Below are 16,675 nucleotides of genomic sequence, written 5' to 3'. Positions count from 1 at the left end.
CCATCATTAATAGTTTCTGCTAAATGCACTAATGATCAAGGGGAATAGGGTGGGAGGAAATAAATCAGCGTCCTCAGGGGAAGCAAGAGAATGAATATGTAATTTGAAAAAATTGTATCCTCAGTCTGGACCACCCTCTCTCGAGAATTACTGATTATATTATTTATTTTAGAGATGGGAAACAAAGGCCCAGGGAAGTTATATGTAGTTAAGTTGGTTAGCCTTAGTGAGCAAGGCTTTACCACTGGTTAGTGGTGAAGTCATGACCAAATCTTAAGTTGTCATCCTCTTCTTTCTCTTCTAGCAATCCAATTTTCTTTTCACTGAACTTCCTACCCCCCTATTTTAATTTATAAAATGAGAATGTCAAGTTAATGAATTCATCATGTTGTCTCATACAACAGAGAGAACCAAATAAGTAAATATTTTTTCGACTTCACAGCCTATTTGAGAACTCTTAGGGCAGCATTTTCCATACTTTTTGATCTCAGGACACTTTGAAATGCTTAAAAATTGAGGGCTCAAGTCACTATTCCCTATTATTTATCATATTGGAAATTAAAGCTGAGAAATTTAAAAATATTCATTTATTAACATATTGAGAAAACAATAAACTCATATAGTACATAATAGCATAAATAATATTTTTATGAAAAATTATGTTGTCTAAGATTTTAAAAAAATGAAATTGATTTACATTTTTTAAAGATTAGTATATCTTATTTTTTAGTTGTAGATGGACACAATACCTTTATTTTATTTTTCATTTTTATGTATTTTGTATTTTTTATTCTAATTTGTTATATATGACAGCAGAATGCATTGCAATTTATATTACACAAATAGAGCACAATTTTTCATATCTCTGGTTGTATACAAAGTATATTCACACCATTCATGTCTTCATATGTGTAATTAGGATAATGATGTACATCTCATTCCACCATCTTTTTTACCCCCATGACCCCTCCCTTCCTCCCCAACTTTTTGCCGTATCTAGAATTTGTCTAATCATCCCATGCTCCCCCTCCCAACCCCAATATGAATCAGTCTCCTTATATCAAAAAAAAAAAAAAAAAATTCTGCATTTGTTTTTTTGGGGGTTGGCTTACTTCACTTAGCATTGTATTCTCCAACTCCATCCTTTATCTGATTTTATTCTCTTATTGCCTAGTAATTCCATTGTGAATATATACCACATTTTCTTTATCCATTCATCTACTGAAGGGTATCTAAGTTGGTTCCACAATTTAGCTATTGTGAATTGTGCTGCTATAGACATTGATGTGGCTGTGTCCCTGTACTATGCTGTTTTTAAGTCCTTTGGATATAGACCAAGAAGTGGGATACCTGGGTCAAATGCTGGTTCCATTCCCAGTTTTCCAAGAAATCTCTATACTGCTTTCCATTTTGGCTGCACCAATTTGCAGTCCCATCAGCAATGAACGAGTGTGCCTTTTCCCCCACATCCTCGCCAACACTTATTGTTGTTTATATTCTCTTTTTTTAAAATTATTTAAATATTTATTTATTTGGCAGACACAACATCTTTGTTTGTATATGGTGCTGAGGATCGAACCCGGGCCACACGCATGCCAGGCGAGCGCGCTACCGCTTGCGCCACATCCCCAGCCCTGTTGCTTATATTCTTAATAGCTGCCATTCTTACTGGAGTTGAAATCTTAGAGTAGTTTTGATTTGCATTTCTCTAATTGCTAGAGATGTTGAACATTTTTTCATATATTTGTTGATTAATTGTATATCCTCTTCTGAGAGGTGTCTGTTTAGTTCCTTGGCCCATTTATTGATTGGTGCTGAGGATTGAACCCAGTGCCTCACATGGGCTAGGCAAGCGCTCTACCACTGAGCTACAATCCCAGCCCTGATTTACTTTTCAAAGAATCTGTTTTATGTTCAGCTTAGTAGAAAACTGTTGGAATCTTGCATCTGCTTCTTCATTCAGCCTTGTGATTACATGTCATGTAGCCTCTGGAACATTCCACTGTGCACTTGTAAGACAGTGGAAGTGAAAAGGGCAGATATTATCTTAGTATCATTGTGAAAATAGTTTTGAATTTACAGATTCCCCTCAAGGGGTTCCCTCAAAGGTCTTTGGATCACACTTTGAGAGCTGCTCTCTTAGAAGCTTTTTTTCCTCCATCATACCCACAATAGAGGCTGGTTGACCTGCTTGCTCTCTTTCTCCATAATCGTGGAACAGATAGTTACCATGTTGGCTGTTACCTGATAATTTTAATTTCAGTAAGGGATAGCAGCTATATTTCTTTGTTCTAGTAAATTTTGTATCCACATAGTAATCCTTTATGCTGATGTATGCTCTTTCCCAGGAACCAGCCATGAACTCACATACTTATCTGAACTGTTGATACATGAAGCTCACTGGGTTCTCAGAAATTGTTGCTTATGAACTGTAAACCTTTGTCTTGCAAAGCGATGGAGGACAGAAACCAGATTTTATCTTTGCATACTTGGTTAAGATATTACTGAAATAAGACAGAAGGAGTATTTATAGTTTATTGGAAGCATCACAAAAAAGTAACAAATGTCAAAGTGAATCTGAGAAGTGGTCCTGACAGGCCCATCCCCGCCCCCCCCCCCCCATGAGAATTGTCAAGGGCTACAAAATACTTCTTAAGGTACTGAGCTGCTCCTTGGTTCTGTGGTTGCATTTCTCATGACTGCCACTAGGGGATGGTGGCATTTCCATACTGCCTTTCCAGGCCCATGATAGCTTCTGTACCCAAACAAAGCATTTGGGGGCAGAAGTAAAATTTATGACCTGTCTCACCAGTGCTGTTTAATTTTTTTTAACCAAACATATTGATTTATCTCTAGTAGTTTAACTTTTACTCTCATAAGTAAAATATTGTCTAAAAAGGAGCAAAGGTTAAAGAAATAACTTCTAGGGCTGGGGTTGTGGCTCAGTGGTAGAGCGCTTGCCTAGCGTGTGTGAGGCACTGGGTGCGAGCCTCAGCACCACATAAAAAAAAATAAATTTATTGTGTTCATCTGCAACTAAAAAAAGAAAGAAAGAACTTCTAAGTGGAAGTTCCCTTGTCATTATCATAAACTCTTTATCTTAACAAATATGTCATTTAATAAACTCTTAATAATAAGTAATTAAGATTAGACCTTAAATATTTGCTCTTCAATCTCCCTTGAAAAAGCCCCTTTCTGTGTCATTTTTGGGGCACATGACTTTAAACTATTATTCTTAGAATGGGAACTTGCAGTCTATATATTCCTATCCAGTTCTTTTGTTTTATGGTCCTTTGTCCCTGCTGGTCTAGTAGCTAACTCCTAACTCAGATTAGATTTTATTGTTTTTGTCCAAAGGCCATTTCAAGACTTACAGAGCAAAGAGCAGGACTGCAGTGATTTTTAGACTACATTGTAGATGTAGTAAAAAGTTCAGGGAGTAATGAAAACACCTAGCATTTTAGACAGTTTTTAAAGGAAGCCCAGTATACCACCAATTTAAAAAATTGTATAGCCAAAATAACTTTGATTCTTTTGAAGAAGACAATTGAAAAGAGGTTTAAAAGTTTTACACTTGTCTGTGTCAGATCCTAAACACTCTGTTCCTCTGGAATCGACCTTAAGTAAATACCTGTTGAATAAAGTGGCTACCAGAAACTTCCTGTATAGATCCAGACTCAAAGGGTAGAATTGCATAAAGGAAAAAGGGTAATAACCTCTGTTTAGGAGACTTACCACACTCCCTCAGTCTCTATTCTAATAAAGGTGCCTCCATTTCATCACCCTTCTTCCTAAGAGTGATATAGTGTTTTTCTTTGGAACATTTGAAAACCACCAAACCAAACTGGGTATGTTTTGAACAAACTATATAGCTTTCCCCAGAGGGGTACCTCTGAACACTTTACAGGAGAATGTGATTGCTTTTTATAATACTGACTTTAAAAGTTTAATGAGCTGGGTGCAGAGTTGCATGCCAGGTTCGTGGGAGGGTGAGTCAGGAGGATTTTTTCGAGTCTGTGAGTTCAAGACCAGCCTAGGCAACATAGTGGGACTCCATCTTAAAAAAAAAAAATTAGGATATTCTAAATAGCTTTAACTTCCCCTAATAGTCTCTGAATCAATGTTCCTCCTACAAGCATCCGTTAGACACCAGCTATGTGTTGACACCGTGCTAAATGCTAGATATAAGAATTAAAGCCAGTGGTAAGAAGGTAACTCAACTGCTCAGCTTGATGTTGTCACTGGCTCTGAAACATCATTGAATCTGGTGAAGGCTGTCGGGCCTTGGGAGGAGAGCTGTGGCCTTTCTGTTCTTTATGAAGATTAATATTAAGAGGAAATAAGAGTCTTTGAAAATTAGCATGTCAAACCCAATGGTGTTCCATAGAAGGTCACTTATTTCACAAACCTACCTTTAGGGATGTGTCTTGCTTTCCTTTTCATCTCTTTCTGTAATCTTTCTCTTTCCTTTCCCTTGCCCATTCTGTTTTCTTACTGCTCTTTTTGTAATCCCCTTATTGAAACCCTTTTTTAATGGACATAATATAAAACCTAAGTTAATTCAATACATCTACTGACCTGAATAACATAACATGCCCTTCTACCCCCATTCTTCATTTTAAAATCAGTTTAACAGGACCATTCATGAACTGAATTTACTTCTATCAAGAAAAAAAAAATCCTGGGTATTTAATTATGCATTACTTATGCTACATAGTTTCCATAATTAAAAAAAAATATTCTATTTTTGGTACAGGGATTGAACTCAAGGGCACTCGACCACTGAGCCACATTCCCAGCCCTATTTTGTATTTTATTTAGAGACAGGATCTTTCTGAGTTGCTTAGAGCCTCGATAAATTGCTGAGGCTGGCTTTGAGCTTGTGATCCTCTTGCCTCAGCTTCCTGACCCACTGGGATTGCAGGCATGTGCCACCTCGCCTGCACGTAGTTTCCATAATTTTTACTTCACCATTCTTGATTAGTCTTCAGTAATTTTCTTTCTGTGCTTTATTTGTCATGCTAATGTAAAAGCAAATACAGTGTGTTCCAAAACCTTCAGGGAGTACCTGAAACTGACTGAATGGCACTGAACCCTATATCTATCTATCTATCTATCTATCTGTCTATCTATTTATCTATAGATAAAGTTTATAAATTAGGCACAGTAACCCTAATGATGACTACTGACAACAATTATAATAATAAACTGTAATAAGAGTTATGTAAATGTGTCTTATTGTACTGTTCTTATCCTTGTTGCCTTGGGTAATAGACACCAAGGAAGGTAAAATCATGGATAAGAGGGAACCACTTATATTGATTTTATTAATTTATTTAATACTTGAATTTTTGTATGGATCTTCAATTCATATAAGAGAACATTTACAAGGTACCTAATATAACTTGTTTAAATTTTGGGAGGTATGTCAGATGTCATTTTTGGAATATATACCCAATGAATTAGCTTTCTGTCTGTATTGCATTTTGCCCTGGGTAGATGTTTTTATTCCTAAAAAGGGTCATTTGAAGAAGTCACCAAAACTGCTCTGCATTCTTATGGTGTGTCTGTCAGAATGGGCTCCTGTTCTATTGGTCCTTCTGGGAGCAGAGAGGGTAGCCAGTGTCTCTGCAGGTTCATTCTTGTGGCTGTCGTCACCCCACTCTCCTCTTTGGGCTTCAGACTCTTTTGAAAAATGGTGTCTTAATCATTTTCTAGCTCTAAAAATCTGAATCTGTGCAGTCCATCATAAATTTTACTATGTAATAATTTCCTACAGAAACAGGATAATTCATTCTAGTATAACAAAATGAAATTTATTGAAATAGCAAGATGTGTTAGTCAGCTTTTTATCCTTGTGACCAAAATACCTGACAAGAACAATTTATAGGAGAAAAATTTATTTTGGGATTATGGTTTCAGACATTCTGTCCATGGTTGGCTGGCTCCAGACTGGAAGGGGGAGGGGAGTGAGAGAGAGGGGAAAGAGGGAGGGAGAGAATACAAATGTGCACACATGAGCAAGAAAGAGCCCAAGATATAGTCCAAAGTCACACCCCCAGTAGCCTACTTCCTCTAGCCATGCCCCACTGCCTACAGTTGCCACCCAGTAGTCCATTCAAATTGTTATTCCATCAAATGGATTAATCCACTGGTGAGGTTACAGCTCTGATAATCTAATCATTTCACCTCTGAACATTCCTACATTGACTAACACATGAGCTTTATGGAGGACACGAAAGACCCAAATTATGATACACAGATTGAGAAGTTATTGAGTAGATATGACATCTGTGCATCCATATTTTGTCTTAGGTTCTGTGTCCTGTTTTATAACAATATGGTAAACTGTGTCTAGGATCTGAAATGGGCTCTCTCATGGTATTCATCATGGCCTTTTATTTCCTCCACTTTGTTGGATTGGTTTCAGGGTGAGGTACATCTAAATTATCACAAAGCAAGGCAAGGTTCCATTTCCCTAAAGATGCAAGGCTGTAGTTGGCTGATGTGCCAGGTGTTTCGATAGCCCGTGCATTCACCAGTATACATGGGAGGGTCTGGGGCATTTAGCTTCTTCTTACAGAACTTTCAGAAATAGGTAAAGAGAAGGTAACCTTCAAAGGACTATAGACGAAAGGTGTGTATATGCGGGAGCGCTTTGCATTGTTTGTTCTTTTCTTCTCCCAGTTTTCAGGACTCTACATCCTGTCCTTTACTGTCATCATGCTGGGGTTTATCCTGTACTGCTCCACCCCGACGCGCACAGCAGAGCCAGCGGAGAGCAATGTGCCCCCAGTCACCAGCATTGGAATTGACAACCTTGGACTGAAGCTTGAGGAGAGTGGTCTCCCAGAGACCCAATCTGCGGTCTTGTAGCTGGAGAGGATGGCACACACCTGTGCAGCACCAGGAGAAAGCAGAACCCACCGACTGCTGAGAGACACTTGGGGAAATTACAAGGCTTGGAATGAACCCTCTATAGCACTGGATTACACTCAGTGGTTAGATTTTAGAAAGGAACACTGAACAATGTATCAAAAATAGATATACCAAAATAGAGCAGAACCCAAGACCAGGACCTGTTTCTTCTGTGTGTTAAGGACTAAAACCTTTGGGTGAGAGGGAGACAAGGTGTGGGCCCTGCTGCGGGTATCTCAGAGGTACATGTGAGAGAGCAGAATGGGGGAATACCCAGGAGTGAACCAGCCTTGGGCAGGGTCTGAAAGTAGGCTGTCCAGTCTGGGCCAAGTGCTCAGGAGTAGGGATGGTCCAGGGCGGTTCTGGAACAGGTTTCCTCTGTTGGAAACTTTGGGGTTTTGTCCTGCTGAGGCAGTTATCCACAGGCCTTGTGGCCTTTGGGCACAGATGAGTCCTGGCCACTGACTGCATATGGTGGGAAAATGGGTGGGGCAGCATTTGAGAGGTTCTGAGATAAAAGAATGAATAATATGGAAGCATGAAACTGGAATGTAGTAGCCTAGAACCCTCTCTCAATTGTAGGCTCTCTCTCTTTTTTAAATATTTCTCCTCCATCATTCCCAGGTCCTCACTGGTCACATTTGTTCCTTCATTCCAGGTCCCAGAGCAGACTGTGATCTTAAAGTCTGTGACGGTGAACATCCCTTCTACATTTTCAGCTTCACACCATATGCCAAGATTTCTCAAACCTGAGCAAATATGTGGATACCATCCTTTAACAAAAATTCTCATGACTCCCAGAAATATTCCCTATTGATCTCATTTTATTGTTTCAGCTCATAAAACTAAGTCTTACAGCAAATTATCACAACAAGGAGAAAACTTTATTTGTATAACTGGTAAAGAAAATAGATTATCATCAAAATGAAAACATAAAATGAATGATTTTTCAGAGAATAGTATGCCCCAGAGCCTAGGAAGCCTTCATTAGTTGATAGAGAGCTCTACTCTACTTCCTACCAAAATGTTTGTAATGCCATGAGATTTTTATGATTCTTTTTCAATGTAAAGTGTTAACATGCAGCATCAGTATAATATCAACCACCAAAATGACACTTTCAGAAAACTTTGTTTGTAAAAAAATTTTTTTATAAAAGTATAATACAACAATTGGGGCTAAATAAAGATTTTGAATTCACAAAATATAGTTATTGTGTGTTTTCTTAGGTTCACTGAATCCCCTGGTGGACAGTAAATGACTTCATATATTCAAGATCTTTTATATCCAAGTTTTTAGAATCATGTCTCCTGTGAAGGTGAAGCAGACATACCTATTTGGGGGCTACTGTGGGATTGAGGGAAATTGATACTGAGCTTACAGGTCATTTGTAGGAATCTGAATGGCCACAATGGGATTTTTACTTTTTTGAATAAATATACTTTCATTCTCTGAAACCTATTAAAACTGCCTTCCCAAACTCTTCCCTCTCTCCCTTCCCCCTTTCTTTCTTTGTACAGGGGTTTGAGTCCAGGGTTTCATGCATGCCATGCTAGTGCTCTGTACTGAGTTATATCCCCAGACCTGCCTGTCCCCTTTAAAACATTTTTTTTTTTTTTTTTTTTGAGACAGGCTCTTGCTAAGTTGCCCAGACTGGTCTTGTACTTTTGATCCTCTTGGCTTAGTATCCTGAGTAGCTGGAATTATAGGTTCACACCACCATGCTAGATTTTTATGACAAAGTACTCATTGAGCAGGTTATAGTGGTGCATGCCTGTAATCTCAGTTATTCAGGAGGCTGATCCAGGAATATCTCAGGTTTGAGGATAGCCTTGGCAACCTGGCTAGACTTTGTCTCAAAATTTAAAAATTTAAAAAAGAGCTGGGGACATAGCTCAGTGGTAAAGCATGCCTGGGTGGTTCAATTACCAGCACTATAAATTACAAACAAACAAATAAATAAATATTTAAATATGTGGTGATTCCTTTGAAAATCAAGAGCATATGCAGGCTTTTGAAACACCACATTCTTAAGCTGAGAGTCTTCTCTAAATTCTTTTTGCCTATTAGAACAATATTGATTTTTCAATAATTTTAATAGATATTCATGGCATTAAAAAAAGACCCCTATGAATGATAGAGTTGCTGGAATGTTCCCTAGTGTTGTATAGATGTGATAAATTGGGCAACCGGACTGTGGTAGCACTTAAGAAGAGAGGACTTTGCCTATGCCATGTTCACTATTTGTATTTTGAAATTAGGTTTTCTTTGGTAACAGTCAGTTAACAATTCTAACCTGATGATAGCAGCATCTCATCCAATTGATATGTATCAGTGGCCTTTCCAGCAGGTGGCGCTTTTAACAATTGTAACAATCCAGAAATTGTGATATAAATAACTGTGTCATTTTATAGCACCACCATGCTGTCCTGTTAGCGTATTTGATTTTTTTTAAATTTGTAGATGGAAATGATACCTTTTTATTTATTTATTTATTTTTATGTGGTGCTAAGGATCGAACCAGTGCCTCACATATGCTAGGTAAGTGCTCTACCACTGAGCTACAACCCCAGACCCCAAGTGCATTTTTTTTCCTGCATCTTTTTTTTCCACGTCTATTTTCTTTTAAAAAAGGTTATTATAATGAATTTCCTCAGCAGAGATTGCTGTTGCTTAACAGTTGAAGAACTGGGGGTTCAGAAGAGTTGAAACACCTTTGGCAGCTCACACAGATTTGGGGGGCTAAGTAGAAAGAGGATGCAGATTTAAATTTTTTTAGTTTAGCCAGAATCTGGTTCCTGCTCAGTATATTCTCAGGGGTCATGGTTCCTGTGGGACTGCTGAGTCGGTGAATGCAAATGCTACTCTTTTGAGAGCTGTTGGGAAGATTTTTGTGGAAAAACTAGCTTGGTAGTGTTTTCTCTGCAACTCTGGAGCCTGCCCTTTAACTGTCTACTTTTGTCTCCACAAGGTGTTTTGCATGCCTAGTCACGATTCTCTTTTCTATCATAATTATGGTGATGTGCCATTTCATCCTCATTGAATCACTTAGTATCTGGACATATCCTCAGCCCTCAAAAGATATCAATAAATCAGGGAAATTCAGCAGATAGCCACTTAGCTGATTAAAAGGCAAGAGATTTATGAGCAAATTAGGTAATGCTGAACATGCAATTCTCCACTAGTCATATAAAGGGTGTTTTGGAAACTCTGACACTATATAAAAGGTATATCAGGGGAATAAAGCCTCTTCAAAACAGCAGAATGTAACCTGCCCTTCCATGTATGAACCTGTAGAATTTAATGCCCCAAGGTTTTTTCTCCCAGTGCTCAACAATTTTCACTATGTACTTTATTCCTTGATTTAAATAATGCCCTCTTCTAATAACCTAGGTCTGAAATGCAGACACTTTTGGAGAACAAAATTGAGGTTGAAGGAGGGTGGGTAGACCTGATACTGATATAAAAAGGTAGGCCTTTTGAACAATCATTGTCACTAACTGACCATAAACAAGCATTTAGATGTTTCCAGGCACTGGTCACTCAATCTGCTATTGCCACTCACTGCCTGCTCACTGAGGAGGCCAGAGTTTATACACAAGGTATGACACAGAGAGCTTGCAATCCTAGTAGCTACAGTTTCCTTGTGAATCCCACCTTTTCTGTGCTTTTCCACATTTGCCTGATTATTTTACATTCTTTCAGATTCATAATCTGACTTTGGCCTGTGATCCTCTGTAGATCCTACTAGTTCAGTGCATCCACCTTTAGAGATCACACACACACACACACACACACACACACACACACACCATCACTAAAACAAACCTCACCAAGATCTACTTTCTTAGGAATTGCTATTCTCAATAAGATGGATTGTAGCAGTTTCAGGGACTCTGCCCCTGCCTCTGGCAACATCCAAAGGCCTTCCTAAAGAACTTTAATTTCCCCAGTCCCTCTGTTAGCTTGAATGTATTTGGTACCCATACTTGGACACAGTTGGTGTTCAGCAGTTTTTTGTTCTCTGTTGTCAATCTAGAGGATTACATAGGCCATGAAAGGGCCAAGGTTGGTCCCCTGATTTGCTAACTAGAGTGGGAGACATGCCAGAGCAGGCAGATTTGGCTCAGCAGAGAGGCTAATTTGGCTGGTGAGCCCAGTGCACTATCCTGGGTACTCTTGGTTATGATGTAGTAACATGGCTGAAGTCCATATCTCCTTGTGGGGGGCAGAGCCGGAGGACTCCAGGCTAGGCCAGCAAACGCTGTTGGGGAGATCTATCTGTGGATAACTGGGCACTTTTTTAACAGCCTGGAATTTAGTGACCACATGCCAGTCTCTTAGGGAGAAGGCTAGCTAGAGCATGGGAGGGTGCTTAACTAAGTCCCCAAGGTGGGACACCTGGCATGGGGAAAGAAACTGAGTAAGGTGAGACTCCTGGACACCTAGGTTGAAGATGAACTCAAGAAAGGTAACTGCGGGCGTTAAAGACAGACTGAACTCAGTCTGCTATTGGTTTAGCAATAGGCCTGTGTCCTTAGAATGTTCTTAAACTTCCTAATATGGAAATTCCTGAAGCTGACTATCCCATCATTGCCTCAAGCCCAGGAAATCAAATTGAAGCCTGTTGTGATTTCTATTCCCTTCTCATCTTCAGTCATCTCCTCTCACCTTTGAGTGTCCACTTCTGAATTCCATATTGCATTAGTTGCACTGTTCTAGTGTTGCTCAGATGCAAATCTTTGAAACTATATTAGATTTTTTCTCACTCATTACATCCAACAGGCACCAACAGGCTATTCTTTGATGATAACTCTTACAACTGTCTTTCTTGTTATTTTCAGTTCTTTCATTAGCTCAAATTCTCATTACTTTTTTTCATACTCATCCTATAGCCTTCTATATTAATCACTGTTCTCTAAAGAAACAGAACCAATAGGGCATATAGATAGAGATACAGAGAAAGATTTTTAATGAGTTTTTATTTATTTCTCATGCTTCACTGTTTATCTTTTAGAAAACGTAAATGTCAGATAACATACAAAATTTTATGTAACTGCATGTTTTGTTTCACAATACAATTTCAAATTTATTAATCATTTTTTGTTTCTAATAATTTTAATTTTTCCTAATTTCTATTTTATGGATTACTGATTTTACTGATTATTGATTTTACCTCTATACTACTCTCAGACATTTTCTTTTTAGATTTTGCATGTGTACACACATTTGTTTGTGGGCATGTACATGTGATTACATACATTAGATAAAGTATCAAAATGAATGCTTTGAGGAACCCTAACCTTCAAGAACTCTCTCAGAGATGACTGCCTATGAAGCAGACTACTATGACACTTTCTTCCTTTATGAACTTAACCGTGTCTTCCCAATATTCATATCTTGAAGACCTTACAAACAATGTGAAGAAATTTGGAGATAAAGTCTGCAAGGAGGTCATTAAAGTTAAATGAGATCATAAGGTTGGGGCCCTAATCCAAATTGACTGGTATATTCTCATAAGAAGGAGAGAGATACCAGGGATGCACACAGACAGCAGAAAGACCGTGTAAGGACAAAGCAAATGGTGGTTGTCTGGAAGCCAAGGAGAGAGGCCTTAGGAAAAGCTAAACTTGCTAACATTTTTATCTTGGGTTTCTAACTTTATAAATGTGAGAAATAAATTTTATTCATTCATACCATCCTGTCTGTGGTGTTTTATTATTGTAACCCTAGCAAACTTATGTGTCCCACATATACATTTCCCATAGTCACTAGAATGGTCTACATTATGGATTATCACACAAAATAGAAACTAAAAAAATGGCTTCAGGTAGTCAAAATACTAAAACAGAAAGAGAGGAGAAAAAAAAGAAAAAAACTGGACTCCTGTTTTAGTCAGATTTTCATTGCTGTGACCAAAAGATCCAAGAGGAACAACATAGAGGAGGGAAAGTTTATTTGGAGCTCATGCTGTCATTGGCCTCAGTCCATAGATGGCCAACTTCATAGCTCTGGGCCTAAGGTGAGGCAGAACATCATGGCAGAAGGGCATGGTAAAGGAAAGCAGCTCAGGAAACAACAGGGCAGCCAGGTAGCTAAGAGAGCTCTGGTTATAGGGACAAAATGTAAACTCCAAAGATACACCCCCAGAGAACTACATTCTCCAGCCACACTCTACCTGCCTGTAGTTACCACCCACTTCATCCATATCCTTGGGCTAATCTACTGATTAGGCCATACCTCTCATAATCCAATAATTTCATCTCTAAAAATTCTTGCATTGTCTCACACCTGAGCTCTTGGGATACTCCTCTTATCTAAACCCTAACATTCTACCCCTGGCCTCCAAAAGCTTATGCCCATTTCACAATGTAAAATACACTTTGTCTATTTCCAGGAGTCCCCATAGTCTTAATTCCAGCATTGCCCCAAAGTCCAAGTCCAAAATCTCATCTGAGACTAAAGACAAACTCTTAGCTATGACAGTAAAAATCAAAAAGCAAGTTATGCATTCCAATATATAATAGCAGAGTAAACATTTCCCTTCCACCAGGGAGAAACAGGAGCACAGAAGGAGGGGATGAAACTAAAGCAAGATTGAGATCTGGCTGGACAAACAAGTCCTGTAGCTCCACATCCAGTATCTAGGGCACATGGCATTATGATATTCTCTCCAAAAGCCTTGTGTAGCTCCACCCCTGTGGCCTCGCCTGTTGCAGCCCACAGGGCCTCTCTCTTGACTTGTTTCTGCTTCATTCCTGCAGATTTCCTCAGAAGATGCCCTGTATTGCTGGCATCTCTTAATATTGGGACTTTCCACTATAGTTTTGGCATCCTCCTCACTTCTTCATGCATTGCCATCTCAGGGGCACCCCACAGGGACTCTGACCCTGCTACACTTTGACTGACTTCCCAGGCCTTCCTTTGAAATCTTGATGGAAACCTCCATGACTCCTTACCTCCATTATCCTGCATTCCTGCAGAACAAGCACCATGTGATTAATGCCAAGTTCTGCCACCATTTAAGGGTAGCCACACCTACCTGGGAACATGGCTGCAGCAGCCTCTGAGTACCTGGGCAGCTGAGCCTGGTGAAAATAACTTCTTAGATACCTCTGCAAACAGGGCACCCTAGTGGTCTCTTCTCAAAGGAATTTTGACTTTAACATCTTTGAACCTGAGATAGATATGGTTTTGCCAATTCGTGAATTTCCCTCAAGCCATCTTTTTTATTGTTCCTGGGTAAAGTACTTAGCATTCCTTTAATGGGTGTAATCTCTTTAACCACTACACCTTCTATGGTCATAGTTTTACTTACAATTTTCAAGCTGAATTGCCAAATTTTAAAATCTTTCTGCTCCTGATTATCACAGTAGACGTGACTAAAGGCCTCCAGCAATATCCATGTCACTGCTTGAATGCTATGCTGCCTAGAAATTTCTCCCACCAGATAATTATTCCATCTTCTTTAAATTCAGCCTCATGGAAAGTCTCAGCACATGGGGAAAATGTAGACAAATTCTTTGCCACAACATAACATGAATTGGCCCCTACTCTAATTTCCGGTAGAGTCCTCCTCCTCTGAAATGTCATGAGCCCAGTGTTTACTGTCCTCAGTTCTACTGGCCATTCTGGTCTTCTGAGTTCTCACCCCACTCATCCATTAAGCTCTGCTTACAACATTCTAAAGGTTTTCAAACTTGCTTCTCTAAACTTTTCCAAATTCCTCCCCCCTGTAAACCAACTCCAAATGCTTCTGAATCACATGGTCAGGTTAGTCACAGCAATGTCTCCACTTCTTGGCATCAATTGCTGTTTTAGTCAGTTTTTTTTTTTTTTTTGTCACTGTGACAAAAAGATCTGAGAACAATGTAGAGGAGGGAGCACTTATTTGGGGTCATGGTTTCAGAGATCTCAGTCCATAGATGACTGATCTATAGCTCTGAGCCCAACATGAGGCAGAATATCATGGCAGAATGGAATGGCAGAGGAAAGCAACCAGAAAGCAGAGTAGAAAGATTTATTAAGTGGGGTTGATTCCTGTGACTGTAGAGGCCAAGAAGTGCCACAAAATGCCATCTGAAAGCTGTGGAGGTCCAAGAAAACCAGTGGTGTAGTTTTAATTCAAGCTCCAAAACTTAAGAACCAGGGGTGCCAGTGGTGTAAGTCCCAGTCCAAGTCTGAAGACCTGAGAACTAGGGGGTTGATGTCCAGGAACAGGATAGATGACTCAAACAAGAAGAGGGAATTTCACCTTCTTCTGTCTTTGTGCTCTAATTGGGTTTTCAAGAGTTTGGTTGATGCCCATCCACATTTGTGAGGGCAATCTGCTTTCCTTAGTCTACTGATTCAAAAGCTAATCTCTTCCAGAAACCCTTTCATTGACACACCCAGAAATGTTTTACCAGCTATTTGGGCATCTCTTAGCTGTCAAATTGACACGAAATTAATTATCATATCTTCTAATATCTTGAGTTTTTGTCTACAGTTTCTTTCTCTACACATTCCTATAATTCTTCAACCCTATGTATTCCTGCTAGAGGAAATTTTCTAAAGCATGCTCAATTGACCCAGAAACCTTCAATGCTCCTAATTACTCTTAGAATAAAATCTGAACCTAACTGATTCTGTTCTTACCTTCCAATCTTATATCTTGTTACTGCTTTCTCACACAAATTCAATTAATAAGCCTCCTTCTTGTTCTATGCTCACATGCTTACTGCATTCTGTCTTCATATACTTTATAGGCAATTCTTCTTATGCATGATTCCTTCTTCCAATTCATCTTTGTGTATCTAATGTGTACTTCATTTTCCAAGTTTCAGCTCCAGTCCTCTTCCCTCTTCCTAGATGATGGAGTCCACAAGCTTGTCTCCCTCCTTAGGGTGTCAGTATTGCTTATTCTCTTGTAGCACTCAGCTGATATACATGGATCATTTTCTACCAGAATCATACTGCATTCCTTTAAATGTGAATAAAAGTTGAATAGGCAAGTCAAAACAATACATTTTCATGTTATAAAGGAAAAGGAGGTTCAATTCAATTCAAGACAGCCAAGAAATTTAGACTATCCGACTACAGCTCACATTTTATTTATTTTAATTTTTAAATTAGAGCTTTATAGTAACACTTAGTGGTTGGGTTCGTCTCAACAAAATCATACAAACATAGAAATTGATTTCAGTTCATGATCCCCGCTTTTCCCTCCTGCCCTCCCTCTTCTTTCCCATTCTTCTTCATCTACTATACTAGACTTCCAGTCACTCATCTGTTATTATATATTTGATTGGTTCTTTATGTTATCCTGTCCTTCCCACCCCTCTTTCCTTTATTTTACTCTAGCTTCTGCAAATGAGAGAAAACATTTGTCCTTTGAATTTCTGAGTTTGGCTTATTTCACTTAGCATGATATTCTACCCTTCCATCCATTTATTGGCAAAGGCCACAATTTCATTCTTTTTATGACTGAGTAGAAGACCCTTGTAAATATATACCATAATTTCTTAACCCATTCATTTATTGATAGGCATCTGGGTTGATTCCATAATTTAACTACTATGAATTGTGCTGCTATAAATGAAGTGGCTTTATCACTGTAGTATTCTGATTTTAGATCTTTTGGGAAAATACCAAGGTATGGGATAGCTGGGTCAATATGATGATTCCAACCCTAGCTTTTGGAGTAATCTCCAAATCTCTGCTTTCCAGAGTGGTTGTACTAGTCTTCAGTCCCACCAACAATGTACAAATGTACCTTTC

General features: G+C 38.9%; 1 protein-coding gene across 1 annotated transcript in view; it reads left to right on the top strand.

Annotated features, from left to right (window-relative positions):
• Positions 1-8,087, top strand: part of Slc35f2 (solute carrier family 35 member F2) — a 57,992-nt gene extending 49,905 nt beyond the window's left edge. The window contains exon 8 of the mRNA XM_027930612.2: positions 6,688-8,087. Within this exon, the coding sequence (XP_027786413.2) occupies positions 6,688-6,876 (189 nt within the window). The 3' untranslated portion in view covers positions 6,877-8,087. The remainder of the gene's footprint in view (positions 1-6,687) is intronic.
• Positions 8,088-16,675: the final 8,588 nt, after the last annotated feature.

The sequence above is a fragment of the Marmota flaviventris genome, chromosome 9, assembly GCF_047511675.1.
Source record: "Marmota flaviventris isolate mMarFla1 chromosome 9, mMarFla1.hap1, whole genome shotgun sequence".
Classification (NCBI taxonomy): domain Eukaryota; kingdom Metazoa; phylum Chordata; class Mammalia; order Rodentia; family Sciuridae; genus Marmota; species Marmota flaviventris.
Note: the sequence above shows the minus strand (reverse complement) of the source record. Positions and strands in the feature narration are given on the sequence as shown.